The sequence below is a fragment of the Antennarius striatus genome, chromosome 1 (genome assembly GCF_040054535.1).
Source record: "Antennarius striatus isolate MH-2024 chromosome 1, ASM4005453v1, whole genome shotgun sequence".
In the NCBI taxonomy this organism is placed as follows: Eukaryota; Metazoa; Chordata; class Actinopteri; order Lophiiformes; family Antennariidae; genus Antennarius; species Antennarius striatus.
Genome location: NC_090776.1, coordinates 11,499,692 through 11,516,599, shown reverse-complemented (window position 1 = coordinate 11,516,599; position 16,908 = coordinate 11,499,692). Strand labels below are relative to the sequence as shown.

At 41.8% G+C, this 16,908-nt stretch overlaps 1 protein-coding gene across 9 annotated transcripts in view; it reads right to left on the bottom strand.

Moving 5' to 3' along the window:
- Window positions 1-3,841: 3,841 nt before the first annotated feature.
- The window catches only part of neo1a (neogenin 1a), a 156,051-nt gene continuing 142,984 nt past the window's right edge, over window positions 3,842-16,908 (bottom strand). For 3 of the 9 annotated variants that reach the window (XM_068310132.1, XM_068310167.1, XM_068310183.1), the window contains exons 18-29: window positions 14,389-14,527; window positions 12,760-12,867; window positions 12,143-12,337; window positions 11,301-11,333; window positions 11,005-11,073; window positions 10,689-10,827; window positions 10,334-10,578; window positions 9,669-9,761; window positions 9,081-9,251; window positions 7,670-7,957; window positions 6,681-6,817; window positions 3,842-6,111 (exon numbers count right to left, since the gene is read on the bottom strand). In XM_068310132.1, coding sequence (XP_068166233.1) covers window positions 5,959-6,111; window positions 6,681-6,817; window positions 7,670-7,957; window positions 9,081-9,251; window positions 9,669-9,761; window positions 10,334-10,578; window positions 10,689-10,827; window positions 11,005-11,073; window positions 11,301-11,333; window positions 12,143-12,337; window positions 12,760-12,867; window positions 14,389-14,527 — 1,770 coding nt within the window. In that variant the 3' untranslated portion in view covers window positions 3,842-5,958. Of the gene's footprint in view, window positions 6,112-6,155; window positions 6,262-6,680; window positions 6,818-7,669; window positions 7,958-9,080; window positions 9,252-9,668; window positions 9,762-10,333; window positions 10,579-10,688; window positions 10,828-11,004; window positions 11,074-11,300; window positions 11,334-12,142; window positions 12,338-12,759; window positions 12,868-14,388; window positions 14,528-16,908 lie in introns of those variants that run through there. The other 6 variants (XM_068310175.1, XM_068310200.1, XM_068310140.1 and 3 more) reach the window with 5 other exon arrangements.

Here is a 16,908-nt window from a genome sequence, read left to right as displayed (position 1 = left end):
GTGAGGGGGGAGTGACGTAGGCGGAAATGGATGGAGCGTCAAAAGTGAAACCAAGTAGCGGCAGCGACATCTGCTGGCTGTTAAGCGACGTGGCAGCGCGATGCAATTACATCTTCAACATTTCAACATGATCTACAATAGCAGATAACCTATGTGTGTTAAAATACTGATGAAATGTTAACTTGCATGCAAACTACTTACAAAGGATTCATTATTTCTGGTGAAACTTATGGACGGAAGGATGAACTGTAAAATAAACTACAACCGTGATGATGTACAGATCTTCTTCTTTTCCTGTCGGCTTTTCCCTTCAGGGGTCGCCACAGCAAATCAGTTGCCTCCATCTAACCCTGTCTTCTGCATCCTCTTCTCTCACACCAACTACCTTCATGTCCTCTTTCACTACATCCATAAACCTCCTCTTTGGTCTTCCTCTAGGCCTCCTGCCTGGCAGTTCAAAACTCAGCACCCTTCTACCAATATATTCACTATCTCTCCTCTGGACATGTCCAAACCATCTCAGTCTGGCCTCTCTGACTTTGTCTCCAAAACCTCTAACATGTGCTGTCCCTCTGATGTACTCATTTCTGATCCTATCCTTCCTGGTCACTCCCAGAGAGAACCTCAGCATCTTCATCTCTGCTACCTCCAGCTCTGTCTCCTGTCTTTTCCTCAGTGACACTGTCTCTAGACCAAACAACATCGCTGGTCTCACCACAGTTTTGTACACCTTTCCTTTCATTTTATTTAACACATCACACCTGACGATTTCCTCCACCCGTTCCATCCTGCTTGTACACGCTTCTTCACCTCTTTTCCACACTCTCCATTGCTCTGGACTGTTGACCCTAAGTACTTAAAATCCTCCACCTTCTTGATCTCTTCTCCCTGTAACCTCACTCTTCCACTTGGGTCCCTCTCATTCACACACATGTACTCTGTCTTACTGCGGCTAACCTTCATTCCTCTCCTTTCCAGGACAAACCTCCACCTCTCTAGCTTCTCCTCCACCTGTTCCCTGCTCTCACTGCAGATCACAATGTCATCTGCAAACATCAGTCCATGGAGATTCCTGTCTAACCTTGTCTGTCAGCCTGTCCATCACCATAGCAAACAAGAAGGGGCTCAGAGCTGATCCTTGATGCAGTCCCACCTCCACCTTGAACTCCTCTGTCACACCTACAGCACACCTCACCACTGTCTTACTGTCCTCATACACGTCCTGCACCATTCTAACATACTTCTCTGTCACTCCAGACTTCCTCATACAATACCACAGTTCCTCTCCGGGCACCCTGTCATAAGCTTTCACCAGATCTACAAAACACAATGCAGCTCCGTGATGATGTACAGATATTGTGCATTATTCTCCCCAGACACAGCAAAAACAAAAAACACAACAAAAATGGATTACTTTTCACACTGTGGAGGTACAAGTTTAAAGTTCAAGAGACAGGAACTGTAGAAGGGAAACAAACACCAATATAAGGATACAAACAACTGGAAATCCCTTAGTGACTGCCGATCTGAAGGAGTCTAATAGGGTAATGCCCCATTTCTCCGGGACCAGATTACAAACAGGCTTGTATGCGGGTCTGACACTTTCTGGATTGTAGACAACTTGATTTATTGTAGCAACCATCTGGTTACATGTACAAAGTGTTATTGATACTCTGAGAGTAAGCATTCATTTCTCTAGTAGAAAGATGTCTGGACATGATTATGTCTTCTCAACATCCCTTTCACCCAATTTATCTTTCTCCTCAACATGGTCTCCCCCCTCCATTTTTTCAAATAATCCAAAATCTTATTTTATGGTTCTATCTCTAGATGATTTTTGAACAGCATTTACATTAGTTTTGTGGTTGAATCAAGATTATCCAAGATTTGTCAGCAAGAAATTTTTGAAAATGTTTAAAAAAAAAATAGGAGAATATAAAAATACATAAGAATTTTAAATGTAAATTCATTATCTTGCATACCAGGCATACAAACCAGAGCAGTCCTGCTAGAATTCATACTTGATAAGACAGTTTGAAGTCTTTCATGAAGCATGCAACTGGAGAGCCTGTTGTTCCTCCGCTTGTTATTATTCTGCTCAATTCTTCCAACATAATTTGTGCCAAAAACCTTTTGCTACCTTGTCTCTAATTTTGCATATTTTACCATCCTTGTTTGTAAATGTTAAATTATGGTTATTGTTTGCTCTATTACTGGCTATCATCAGGACCTGAGCAACCACTTTTGTTCTGTACCCATGTAACTGCTGATTAGAATGGCCATAAAACTTAAAATTTTTAAATTGAATGTTGTGATTGTGGTTAACATGGTTTTATACCTCATTGGAATAACACAATTGCTCCATTTTGACAGGCAGGTTTTCACCAGCCTCCTGCTTTTTCTTTCAATCACCTAAAATTATTGCTGGAATTCAGATTTTTTTTTTTGTATTTCATAGTTTGATTGGTTGTCTTGTGTATCTGGTGAATACTCTGCTTCAAGTTTAGGAAAGAAAAATAAGAATAAACCAACCACTATATTCTATTTGGAGGAAATGAGCTTCCATTACTTTACCCTCCATAGAGAAGCATTTATTCCAAACTTACCTGTGATGGTAATATCCAGGATGTCTCAGTTTATTCTCATAATTCATTTGGATTATTTCTCTTTTCTTTGTTTCCTTAAAAATAATCCAGTAACGTTCTTGAAAGAGGCTGATTTACACTCTGATTTATCACTTCAGTGTCTTTTGTGACCACACACACTTTAAGAGGAGGCTGAATGCATCTGAACAGTTTGTTATTGCACCTGCAAGTAAAATTAATTCATTAAATATTGTGGTTTACTCAAACCTCACCACTTTGACAACAGATCATTAAACTACAGACTAACTGCTCATCAGTCACTTCTAGCTGTTTTAACCAGTCTCATAGGACAACAAAGAACAGAGTACCACAACTAGAAATCTAATTAGGTTGGTTGGCTGCAAGATGTAGACTTTAGATGTTTGTTTTGTTGTCATTTACAGTACTAATTTCTCAGGAAATATTACCTGAACCAATAGGTATATGTGAGGGGCAGCCCCGGGATTTAAGGGTTTGATTTTGATCGGTTGTTCTGAAAATCTGGAGACTATTTGTAAAGCTTCAGTGTTTCTTTGACTCGCGTTACCGATTGCAGAAACATTAGGTACAGGGCTGCTGTTTTCAGTTCAAGCTGATCGAGTGAGGATAGTTCTTAGTTTCTATTTTTGATTTAATTGTGGACATTTCAGTTTATATTGAGACATTTTTCCTGATACTGAGTTTCCCAGCACCCACTAGTCCTCTCTTTTGATTTATTCTTTGTCGTTATTAACCTCTGGTAACCGATTCTAAAATTCAGAATGTTTAATAAAGCACTTTACCTGTTATTCGACCTGGGTCATTTTTTTGTTGTTGCTTCCCTTTCCCCTATACGGGTCGTAACTTAGGTGGGGGCTTGTCCGGGATCTTACATGTGAGTCTGTTTAGTTGCCTGCTGGCTTATTTAGCACTGCAGTGGCAGTTCATATTGTGAAGGTTTTGCCATCACTCAGATCAGGACTCCTGATTTAAAAGGTGAGACTTCAGTTAAAGAGAAAGGACATTATGTCTGGTGATACACTCATGTAGCATTGAGCACTTTTTTTGTGGTTTGTTATATTCTGTGAAGCAGTTTTGGTCTGATTTTTTTGTCAAGGTTCCTTATGGGACCCTGACTTTATGATATTACCGATCACCTTTTTCTGTGTTCTGCTGATGAATGAACGTCACTCAGGCCGACCAGCAGCCTGATCAGCAACGAAAAGAAGACGAGTAGAAACATTTCCTTTGTTAGTATTCATAATAGTTTGTATACACAATGTATAGGAGCACCAATAAAAAAACATCTTTTTTCCAAAACTTTTCTGAACGTTTTTTTTTAAAAAGCCACCGATTTTTTTTTTTTTTCTTCCCCCTACAGAAAGCAAAGAAAGCTCTGTACATGAACAAGCAACAACAGAATTCCTCATCATGAGCGCCGGGTGAACAACTCCTCCACTCAAATTCATATCATCTCTGAAGCAGGAAAATAAACATAAAAACAAGACCAGCTGCCTGCTGCTTACCTAGGACACTACGTTACACAAACAGCTTCTGATACTTTTAACACAAGATATGTAAGAAATGTACTTTTCAAAAATTGTGAAAAAGTGCAATACAGGTTCAACTGCTTACAACTCAATAGATTATTTCCCAAATGGAGTTCACCCCCCCCCCAACCTTTGTTTTCAGTATTTTCCCCCAAATCGTGTTCCTTGTTTGTATCCAGTTAAATTCTCTTAGTTATATTGACATTCATGATGATGTACATTTGAGAAACATGGTATTCACAAAAGTAGAGCAAAGTACTATGATTGCAAATGACAAATTCTTTGGGTAAGAGGGTAATGAAAAACTAGTTTGTCAATGAACTTTTTTTTCTTTTTACATCTGATCTGTATAGAACAAGCTTCTTTTTTTTTTTGTCTTCATACAAAAACCACCGCGTAAAAAAAATCTGGGAGTCCCATTCAAAAGGCCAGCATCTTTGCGTCTTTTAAGATTTGCAGAAGATCCACGGCGCCTGATGAAGAACAGCAGGAAGGTACAACAAACACACTCTGCTCCGCCGATGATTGGAAAACACACACATGGTCCAGCGGTTCAGATGCCTGAAACCAGACACTGGTGTTTTTGGAAATGACACACATTCCTGGTATAAAAGATATCCAGTCTGCTGCAGCTGATGGACTGATTGACTGACCAGGAGCCATGTGAGGTCTTTTCTTTTTTTTTTTTACGAGGGTTGGGGTCAGCGCCCCGAGTCCCACTGTAGATAACCCTGACCTGTGAAGAGACATCGTCAAGTCCTATAGAACTGCACAGAGGTGACGGCATGACTCTGAACAACAGTCGTCATGACTGCCTGACATACAAACACGTTGGTAAGGCTTTTAAAACGGAGCTCCCACAACAAAGAACTGAAAAAGAAGACGTTTAATGTACAAAGAGAAGACTACACTGTTGAAACACATTAGGCTTCTCTCCCCTTTTTCATATGAACATTGAGCTTCAGAGCTCATTTTTTCATCCCAAATAATAATAACGAATGATGGGAAACATCAGAAAAATGAGGCAGTTTAAAAAAAAAAACCAACCCACTGTATGTACATGTTTATGAGGATATGTGTGTAAAAAATAATACAATATCTTAAAAAAATAATAAAAATAGCAAAATACATGACACAAGGGGGTAAAAACTAAACTCAAATAAATGACAGCGTTGATGAATAATGTAGGGTTGTAAAACAGGGATGATATCTAATGTTCATTTCACTGAAACGGCCCAATAGATATACAAAATGCACAAAGGAACCACCAATCAAATACTGTGTGGACGGCGCTGCACGAGCGCCGACATCAGAACCAGCATATTTTTGGACTTTCACCTTTTGACTCCACATTAAAACCCACAGCACGTATTTTTGCTGAGGAAAAAAATTCACAATCTTCCGGTTGAAAGCGACCCATGTTTTAAAGTTCATTGTCTCTGAGAATGGTTCTTCATAAAAGATGAAGCCTTTCACTTTTCCTTTCCTCTCCTGGCAATCTCCTTCCTGAGACTGAGCAAGGTAAGCCGAAAAAAGTTCCCCAGTGTCAGCCGTTCTTTTCTCTGTGGGGTGACGTGAGAGTTTTCTGGGGCGCAAGAAGCCATTTAGTGTCCGTCAGCCTCTGCCCCACACAGGGTTTATGTTTGGGTGTGTTTGTTTGACAGTGTGCCTGTGTGTGTGTGTGTGTGTGTGTGTGTGTGTGTGTGTGTGTGTGTGTGTGTGTGTGTGTGTGTGTGTGTGTGTGTGTGTGCCTGTGTGTGTGTGTGTGTGTGTGTGTGTGAGAGAGAGACGCTTAGCATGCATGCTCATGGCGCTGTGGTGATGGCGTTCAGGTCCTTCATCAGGCCCTCGAGGTGGGCCATCTCCTCTGTCAGCTCGTCGGGCTCGTAGCTCTGAGGGAGAGGAACAGGGTTACTGCGGGGGGCGGGGGAGGGGCAGGGGGGGAGGGAGGCAAGCACCTGGAGGGAGATAGGGAGGGGGCGGAGACAGGGAGGGGGGGAGAGCAGAGGAAAGGAGAGGAGGAGAGGGTCAGTCAGGGATCTGTCACAGAGGAAAGGGGGATGATGGGTGGGATGAGGCGAGCTGGGGGGGGGGGTGGGTCAGTGGGACTGCAGAGCCGTGAAGGAGGCAGCCGACAAAAAGCAAAACACCCAGAACCAAACAGAAGCGGATGTCAATCACAGATTAGGAGATGGAAATAAAATTTCATGGTAAAAATAAAATCATTCCAGTTAAGGGTTGAAAAATGGTTGTTAAGTGAATTGATCAAAAGGCAGCCGACAAATGACACAACAAAAAAAGGTGAGTTTGAAGTTGGACAGAATAAAAAAGAGAGAAAGAACAAACAGAAAATGTGGTTAAAACCAATCCAAATTGTATAATCCAGTGCCAAAAGAAAACCTGACATGGATTAGGAAGGAATGTGTGACCAGTAGAATTTTAAAGAACAGGACTGAATAATCGACGAGTTCTCCACCATCAACAGACTGCAATGCTCCACGCGGCCAGCGTGAGGCGCTGTACTTACGCTGTCTACATCCTCCAGCATCTTGCTGGTCTCTGGCACATCAGGGGCGTTGGGAACGGTGACTATCATCGGTGATCGTGTTCTTCCTAGTGTTCCGATCGAGGCTGTTTTAACAACGTGGGGGTGAGAAGGAGGCCCTGAAATCAACAAGCGCACAAATTCACCACAGTCAATGAAGGCAACACAACTGTTGTCAGTCACCAGCTTAATTTCTGAGAAAATCTGTTTTAACCATTTTTTTAAAACGAAGCAATTACAGATAGTCCTCAACTTACAAACATTTGACTTACGAACATTTGGAGATACGAACAAACGCGTCAAAATCAACTATTGTCCCACAGTTACATTTTCTGCCACAACCCCCCGCAGGGGAAGCACCGCTGCGTTCACACAGAAATTTTCTCCGATGGCAACTCTGCCTCTGACCGACAATAACTCCTCCTTCCTCCCCCTTCGCCCTAAGGGTAAGCTACATGCTACATGCTACAGTACCATACGATGGATCGTCAACATCAACAGCTGACTCTGATTGTTGTTGGATGTGCTTAAAAAAACTTGTCAAGTCCCTTGAAGCGTTTCATTCTTCTTTTCCTCAAGGATTAAATAATAACAAACAAAATCTTACAGTGCGTAAACTAATCTGAATTCTAAATAATCGTGTGTGACACTTAACAGTAGATATTGGAACTAAATGTATTTCAATGCATGTTTTTGTTCTTATTTATTGTACAGTAACATGATATTTTGTGCTTTTAATGGTTTTCTAGTGATTTTAAGAGTCCAGTATTTGTGGAAGTGAAATGACGTACACTTGATTATTATTTTTCTGTGTATTTTTGTTGCGATTATAGATTGAAATTTAATACATAATGACTTACGAACAATTCACCTTACGAACGACTTCTCTGAACCAATCTGTTCGTACGTTGAGGACTACCTGTAGTGATTGTTATGACTGAGCTCCCAGTGAAACATGCACCCCCTCTCACCGGTCTGAGCCAGCAGGGGGGTGCTGGGCAGGGCGGGTGACTCGTATGATGGATGGCCGCCGGCTGGGATCGCAGGTACAGCGAAGCTCTTGAGTGGGTGGGCGTGGGCGTGAGGGTGGGCTGCGCGGAGGGGAGGCAGGTTGCTGGAGTAGCTGGGTTCTTCCTCTGTGGTGGTGGAGCCATGATAGCTGCCCTCTGGGTCAGCCATGATCTCTGAGGGGCAGGAGGCCTGGGAGGAGGCGATGGCGGGTGGGAGGGGCTCCGAACTGGGGGTATTCCTCACCGACTCTGGAGAGAGGGCAGAGTGGAAGAAGACGAGGGACGATGAGCAGATGGTTTACCAGATTTGGAGGGATTTTCAGATTCACGCATTCCCTGAAGTCTTCTTTATCATTTCATGTCATCCCCTGTATTTCAATTTAACATTTAGACTATGGGATATTTCTAATTCATCTGTATAAGAAGTGACGTGGCGACGCTCCGTTTCACTGGTTTGTTACACTTGATACAGTGGGAGTGGAATGCAGAGCTGAAAAAATTAGTCGGTAATCAAAGAACATTTGGTAACGGTTTAAGTCCGCGAGCAAAAAAAAGATCATTTCATTGACTTCAGCTTCTCAGATGTTCAAATTTGCATTTTCCTTACTTCACAACTGTGGAATTTAAACCATTCAATATATCTAATCAATAAAAGAGATGGGTAATAAAAACTACTGTTAGCTGCAGGTCCGCGCAAACACACACACACAAACACGCACAGCAGAACTCATCACCATCTATATTAGTCATGCTTCTTTTTATAGTAATAGCACTCAGGACTATTCATAACATTTTCTGGGAAGCGCTCGTCAGCAATCATACTGTTTATCTTGTTTGTACTTGTTTGTAAAAATTAATATTGATAAAAATATATTATTGTTTAAAACTACACATTTTGTAAAAATTACCCCAACCAAAAAAACTTCCACAGTTGTATTATAATGGCCAAACTTTCATTTAAACATTGCTCAGTGGTGCAGTCAAATAATGTGGACATGGAGCTGAACAGGCAGATGCTGTGCTGTCTGATTTATGTATAAAATAAATACCAAAAAAATATTTTAAATTGTTGCAGGCATCTATTGAGAATCTATGATGGACAAGTTTTTCATCCTGAGTCCTGATATGACCATAAAGCTGGTGGCAAAATACAGTTTAACTTGGTAACAAAATGAGCTGCAAAGAAGAAATGATACAAAACTTTTCCAGATGACAGACGGGTCAGAGAGGAGTGGTTAGTGACATTTTGGAAAATATGGGCGAAATGGCTGTAGCATGTGAATGAGTGAGTAAATCAATGAACGTGGCCACACACCACTGCTCTGTCCTCCCGTGCGTGTCTCCTGCCGCCCAGCAGGGGGCAGTGTCTCACCTGCAGAGTCCACCCTGTCTAGATGGGAGAGGGGGGTGGCGCAGGCCTGGGGCCGTGTGTGCCCGCTGCCCTGGTGGTAGAGGTAGCTGCGTGTCGGCGACGCCAGGCTGCCCATGTGATAATGGTGGTGATGGTTATCAAGGGAATGGATGGGGTGTGCACTAATCACAGCTGTGAATGGATATGAACATGAATACACACACACACACACACACACACACACACACACACACACACACACACATAAGCACGCACGCACACAAACACACACACAGACAACATAAAGTTAACTCAGAGTAATGATGAATGGGAGACAGACTCATGCAAATTTCTGACACAATAAACAAACGCGACACAACATGGCTGAAATGACATTCAGCAAAACATATAATAAATGATTATTATAGCAGTGTATAAAGCAAAAAAAATTGAAATTAACATTTTTTTTTTGTGGGAATAATAAAATGGACTTCACATCATGGAATTAATTTGAAATTGGTAGTTAGTCATAAGAACCTGATGTAGTTTCTAGATTTCATGAGGTCTGAACGCTGCCGTTAGTTCACCTGATCACAAACACACACTTACGCTGAGGCGGCTGAGCATCAAAAGGCATCATCATTTTAGGCCTCATCCCCCGTCGGCCTGCTAGTGTAGACATGCTGTCCTCTGATTCGTGGCCTAAAATGTATAATGGAAACCAGCCAATAAGAGAGAGAACTGCAGCCCTACAGTTCCTTCTTGAGAAAGATTCATCAGTCCCTCTAAAGATCCTCCATCAATTTTCTATTATTGATCTTTTTGCGTTTCCAAACGTCACACTCAGCATTCCTCTCTTATGCTCTAATGATATTCTATTTGCGCTGAAAGATGCATCGCTGGCAGCGTGTGCATAAAAGCGTTGCAATCATGACAAATAATGGACATCATGTGTGGTGAGCATGAAATGTTTCACATGAGAAACTAACAGCAAACAAAAGTGTTGACTTGTGAAACAAACACCAGTGAATTCTCCCAACACTCCCCAGTCAGGTTCCTGGAGGCGAACCAGATGGTTTTAACAGTTTCCTACCGAAACAAACGACAGTTTCTTCCAGTGAAGCAACCAAAATGTACTTTCCTGTCTGCCAGACCAACCTCAAGCAGTTTGCTCAGTGTTATTATTCATGTTGGCTCAGCAAAGGTGACGCTTCACTTTGATCTCTTTACTCATAACTTCAAATTTTAAACGTTCCCCTTGGGCAAAGACTGACCACGGTAGGAGTTGCGACGCTGTTGCAGGTGGGGGTTGCTCTCCAGGCCGCTGTCGGCCGGTGTGATGTCCTGAGAGGTGCGGGGGATAGGCGTTTCAGTCATGACCGGGTTGGGGTCTGGCGACTTGTCCATGGGCTTGAGCTCCAGCCTCTCATGGTGAATCCAAAGGTCGGGCGGCTTTAGGTCTTTGGAGTTTCCCTTGTATTTGTGGGAGCCGTTTGAGGACTTGGAGGCAGCCCGCTTTCTGCGAGAGAGAACAAAAACGGTAATGATGAAACTGTGATGTAAAAACAAGGGTTTATAAAATGTTATTTAAGGAAAGAGGCTGGAGAATGAACGGCCAAAGCTTCTTACTTTTTCTGGTGGGATGTGGTTCGCCGTGTGCACAGGAAGGCCCCCACCACCACCACGATGATGGTGAAGGCTCCCACAGAGATGATGATGACTATGACCAGGATGTGATTTTCACTGTTGCCTCCAACCCCTGATTTACCTCAAGAGGAGAAAGACTGGATAAGACCAGGTGTATTCATAAAAACCCCAGGACAGACAAAGACGAGTCACTGAACAGGGGAACACACACATTTAAAGGTCTGTGATTTTCATCTTTCTGGTCACGATCAGGTGATGGTTTGAGCTGCTATTCAACTATCATGTGGGGAAATCTTACCAACTGCAGTTCCAGGGTCCTGTGGATGTTGGTTTCCTGGCGGCCCCGGCTTTGGTGGAAGATTTGAGGCTGAGCGGAAATAGAAAAAATTCAACAGCTATTTTCAGTTCTTTTACAACCTTTTTCACTGTCACACATCTTCCTCTATGCTGAATTACAACTTTTTCTGAGATTTTCTACAGGCCGTCATTCAGCGCAACTTTTCATCTGCCCAGAAGATAGGAATCTTTACAAAAAGGGGACACATACAGTGCAGAGTCAGCAGAGAGAGGTGAAAGTGTGGAAGGGGAATTTACCTTGGTCATTAGCCATTTTGTCAGAGGACTCAGCTTAACAGGCCAAAGAAGAGCAGGGAGGGAGAGACAATAAAAAGAAAAACAGGTTAGCTGAAAAAAGCAGCGAGGGAGACAGAAATGAGAGATGGGGACTGAGAGGACGAAAAAGGCAAAGTCCTCTACAAGAAACAGAACTAGTTAGAGAAGCAAACACACTCTTCAGTCATCCAACCAGACAGTAAAATCAGATTATCAAAAACAAAACCTTAAAATGCACATTTGATTTTTCATTATGAAATCCCCTGTGTAGAGATTTCCTTAAAGGTGATATAGCCAGATAAACACAAAATCAAGGGTTTTTTTTCACTTCAAAATGACTCAATTTGATTTATAGTATTTTTTTTTCATATTTTGGTTTGGGACCAAAGTGTTGATGGCCATCCTCTCTCCATGTCTGCTTCTCCTCAGAGAATTAACATCAGGACTGTTCTTCTAAACCAGAAGACGTAAGTAAGTTTAACGTAATTTGCTGACAGGGTTGCCGATGGTGTTTTCTGTGTTGAATCTCTCAAAGCTGCAGTGTTTCCACGTTTTTACGCTTCCGAGTAGAGTAACTGTTACCGCCAGAAACAACCTAGAATAAAACTCTAATATTCTGCCATTTTAAAGCACTTATCTGTTATTAAAACTGAATCGATTCCTGGATTGTATTTAATGACACCTTAAACAACACACCTCCACTAGAGCAGCCGTCTGCATACACAACTCACGGGAAAAAAAATCAACTTGCAGAACTATGTAGATGCAATTATACTGATGTCAGCAGCAGGTGTCCTGTCTTCATCTTCAGTTGCTGAACTTACTTTTTGGAGTGCGGAAATGCACCGCCTCAGACATGGGGCCCATGCCCTTTGAGTTGCGAGCCTGGATCTTGAAGTAGTAGGTGGTGTCCAGCGTCAGCTCCTGGATCTGATGGGTCAGCCGATTGCCGACGACGGGCTCGACGACCCAGTCGTGGACCTCAGCATTCACGTCTGTGCTGTAGTAGATGATGTAACCTAGAGCAGGAAAGGTCAGAAAGACACACACAAATCCAATCAGGTGCAGTCTTCTGTTGATGGAGTGCAAAATGAGATCGACTGGAATCATTGTGTTCTAGTCGGTTCTGTTCTTCAAACTGTCCCATATGAACAGATTTACAACAGTGCAGCGATCAGACAGAGACGACTTCCTCTGTGACTGTTACAGCGTATATAAAACACATTTTATTTTGAACATTTCATATATGCAATAACTTTGAGGTGATTGGTTCTTCACCTCTTAACATTTCACTGAAAGTCAGAACTAATGGATTTAATTTGAACTTAAAACAACAAATGTGAAATCTGTCCATAAAAGCAGAGATGTTTCTGGTAAAAAAAAAAAGTGAAACCGACACTTATCTCTGAGATCACAGCCCACAGGAGGCGCTGAGACTCACCTGTAATCTTTCCATTGGCCTCCGAGGGCGGCTGCCAGTTGACAATAATTGTGCGAGGCTTGTTCTCTTTGCTCACCACGGTCACGTCTTTTGGGGAGGAGCTGGGAACTGAGTGATGGAGATAAGTCATCTGCATGTCGCTCCGTGCACAGAGTTGAATACTGTTTGTGCACATGATGTGTCTTTGTGACGTTTATGTTGTACACGTCTCGTAAGCGCTCCTGCTGCCCTCAAAAATGATGGACTAAAGTTTATTACCTGTTTATAGATAAAGATGTGTGTATTTTCATTTTACGACCGTATAGACACCATCCAGTCACGTATGCACACGCACGCACGCACGCACGCACGCACGCACGCACGCACGCACGCACGCACGCACGCACGCACGCACGCACGCACACACACACACACACACACACACACACACACACACACACACACAAACCCTGCTGGGCCAAAATGAAAACTGTTTGTTTTTCTCTCTGAAATAAAAACAACAAAACTTCCCTAGTCTCGTTAATAATATAATAAATCTCAAAACAATAACGCATATAAAAGCCTTGTTTCAGAGAAAATTGGCTTTTGTCTTTAATGGTTTATTGTCAGGCGACTTTATGTTAAGCAATTACAACTTACAATGCGGTATGAGCTCTGATGCTACGCAGCTGCATGAATCTTATACAGATGCTCAAGGGAATTATATATATTGAATATGAATGACCAAGGGATTTTAATGCACTATATGTCACTATGGTGATAGCAGTATGAGCAAAACCCGTAAAGACAACAGGAAGTTGTGCAGGAATGGGAAAATCAAGCAAAACAGAATGAATTTGTTCCCACAGGTTGATGTTCTGTGGCGCTACGGCTCCTCAGACCCAAAACTCAGGCCAACGGTCTGAAAAGCAACATATGAGAAACACTGCATGAAAACCTTGTTATACCACTACTATTGGAATTGCACAGACTATGAATATAGTAATATCAACATAACTGTAATTATTGGTTTATTATTTTCACCATCATAATCATTATTATTATCAATGTTATTATTATTATTATTATTATTAATATTATTACTATCAGTATTATGATTATTACTATCAATGCTATTATCATCATTTCCATTATTCTGTTATCATTATATATATAATAATAATAATTATCATCATCGTAATCATTACCTTTATTCTGTTATTATAATAAATACTGTATATTACAGATATTATTATTATTATTATCATTATTATAATTATTATTATTATTATTATTAGTCTAATTGTGTGTTTTGCAGGGAAGCCAGGTTAGTCCTTCTCACTTGCAGAAAAGAGCAGAGCAGAGCTGAAATCATCCCCAGATTGGCTGCAGGTTTCTGTACTCATATCAATGAGGGTTAAGGAGAGATCTTTTGATGAATACCTTCTTTATTACATCGATTATATTAAACTGTGCAGTGACAGCTTCATTTTCCTCAGGCGTGTCCTCTCCTTCCCTCTGAGCTGCAAAAAGCCAAAAGTTACTCCCATCCAGCCAGCGGCTCATTACGCTGGACAGGCTGCTGTTTTTCTGGTGACTGTATGTGTGATTATTAATTTTGTTGTGAGTGTGTTTTTGTGTTGTTCCTACTGGTCTCATAGGTGGTGCCCTGTGCTGTCATGCTCCACGTGCTGGTGCGGCGGCCTTTGATCACCATGACGGAGAACTCGTACAGTGTGTTGGGCTTCAGTCCCGTCACCACGTGGTTCAGGTTGGTGGTGTTGGCCATCTGTTACCAAGAGACCAGGAATCATAAAAATGACACAAACAAAACAAGAGATCTGTTTGTTTGATGGAAGATCAGGATGATTCAACTAAGATGATACGACAATCGTTAGCTGGATTATTTTCTGTATGAACATGAATGAAAAAAATATTTTAACATAAAAACAGAAGAATGACACTGTCCTGAAGCTCAAGCACACATTTCAAATCTCTCGGATCAAATGATTTTTTCTGACAATTCCATTATCAGACCATTATAGTTCAGAGTGATGTACAGAGTTGAGGATTCATTACACAAACTGACCACTGACTGAAACCAGAACTCTTTACTATTCCTGGTGCTCCATCAAATTGTGCTATTTATATTGTTGTATAGTGCCATACAAAGACGGGCACAGGCATTATGAATACATTTTAAAAATAAAAACTGAAAATTAAGTAAATCACGTGTTGAATAAATGGTGAGACACAACAGGGTCACATTTCGATGGCCTTGCGGATGCTACTCAGCAGGTTGAACGGCAACACAGCTGAAGCTCACAGGGGGATTGAAGCACAAACTCAGGCTTGCCAGTTCTCCCTTATGTTGAATGCTGTGGCAAAAGTGCAGCTTTCCCGCTGGGGGGCTGTCAGACAGAGGGCAATGGGATAGAGAATAAAGGAAAACACTCCAAACATGTACCACCAGAGACCAGTCTCCTCAATAATGTACAAGCGTGTCTGGTTAGAGTCACTCTAAGAAGAGACATGAAGAGCAGCACCTATCTGACATTACTGGTGCTCACCAGGTCTCAGTACGGCTAGACATCAGATGTAGAAGCACAAGGTCTGATTCTGATGATTAAAAACACCAGAAAAGATCAGGCTAAAAAGACTCGCTGATGGGCTGGGTTAGTTAAAAACATTAAAAAACACACTGAGTCTGTGTAACGCTAATTACTGCCACTGTGACTCAAACCAGTTTGAGCATCCACTAATGACAGCAAGACCTGCCAGTGTGTGTGTGTGTCTGTGTGTGTGTGTGTGTGTGTGTCTCCCGAATTCCAGGTACGGAGAATGCATCATGAGATTTATACCCTCCGTTTCCAGTTCTCAGTTTGTCTTGTCCTTGTTGAATAATTTATCCTTTATCTGAGGTTTGCTTGGTCGCAGGTTTGCACACATGCGTACAACCATGAAGACACACACAAACACACACAAAAAACACAAAAACAGACAGTGGGACCAAGCGTTCAAAGATAAATAATGATAATTTAGCTACCGGTCAAGAATCACCTTACTGTGATTCACCACAAATATTTCTATTTTTCATAATGCCTGCAAGTGAATGCAGTATTCTACCAACTCAAAAACATTTCAAATTTATTAGTTGATCAACCAAAATGCATCAATCAATAACTAATTTCATCATCATTTCAATCCTTAAGCAAATATTCACTAATTTCTGTTCTGCTGGTGATTGTAAGGAGCCTTTTCCACTATTTCTTGACCTTTCTTGGACTTCACTAAATTCTGCCAAAGCTGCCCCCCCCACACACACACGCATGAAGACAAACATAGAAAACGTCTGCAGTGAGTCTGAAACGGTTTCTGCAGTCTGCATAATAATAAGTACAATTAAAGAGCACCTACTACATGTCTGAACATGCAAAAATTTGTAATTTCACCGTAAACCTCCATTTCTCTTCTACGTATTGGATCAGGATTGAATCACGCTCCTAGGCCGGTGGATGAGACTCAAGTTTTCTTACATCCAACTCTACATTCAGTACGATTTGTGGTCAGCATTTCCTTTCCAACTGCTGTTTCAGTAGCCAAGTTCGAACTCGGTAATTCAGTGATGTTGCTTTCGACATCAGTCTCCCTGTTCACCCTTCTGTCAGCACTGCTATTGCTAATGGTGCGTTGCTGGAGCACTGGGACGCCTGAGTTTCCGAGTTCCCAGCCAGGAGTTTCAACTGGAAAGGCCCCTCGGAGTCAGACATCCACCTCAGAGGACCCCCCCCCCATGCATTAGGTAATCTGACTTATGTGTTTCATTAAATCAGTCTTGCACATAGTATCATCCAGCTTACATTACTGGACACGTTGCTATGGTGATGTATGGACAAACTATCACATAGTTAGCTGTTTACATTCTGAAAGTGCAAGCACAACCATACTGTTGTGGAGATGTTCATGTTCAACTTGTTTTCGTGAATGTGGAGTCATTCCCAGGTAGATGGACATAATAATAAGTCGATAATAATGCACATTTCCTAGTGTTGCTAGTATGCCATTAGCAAAACCCAGGCTTCCTTTGACTGATGTGGACACAGCGCAGAGTGTAAACACAGACAGTGACTTTTCAAATGTTTTAGTGTAAAAATTTCACAGATTGGATTC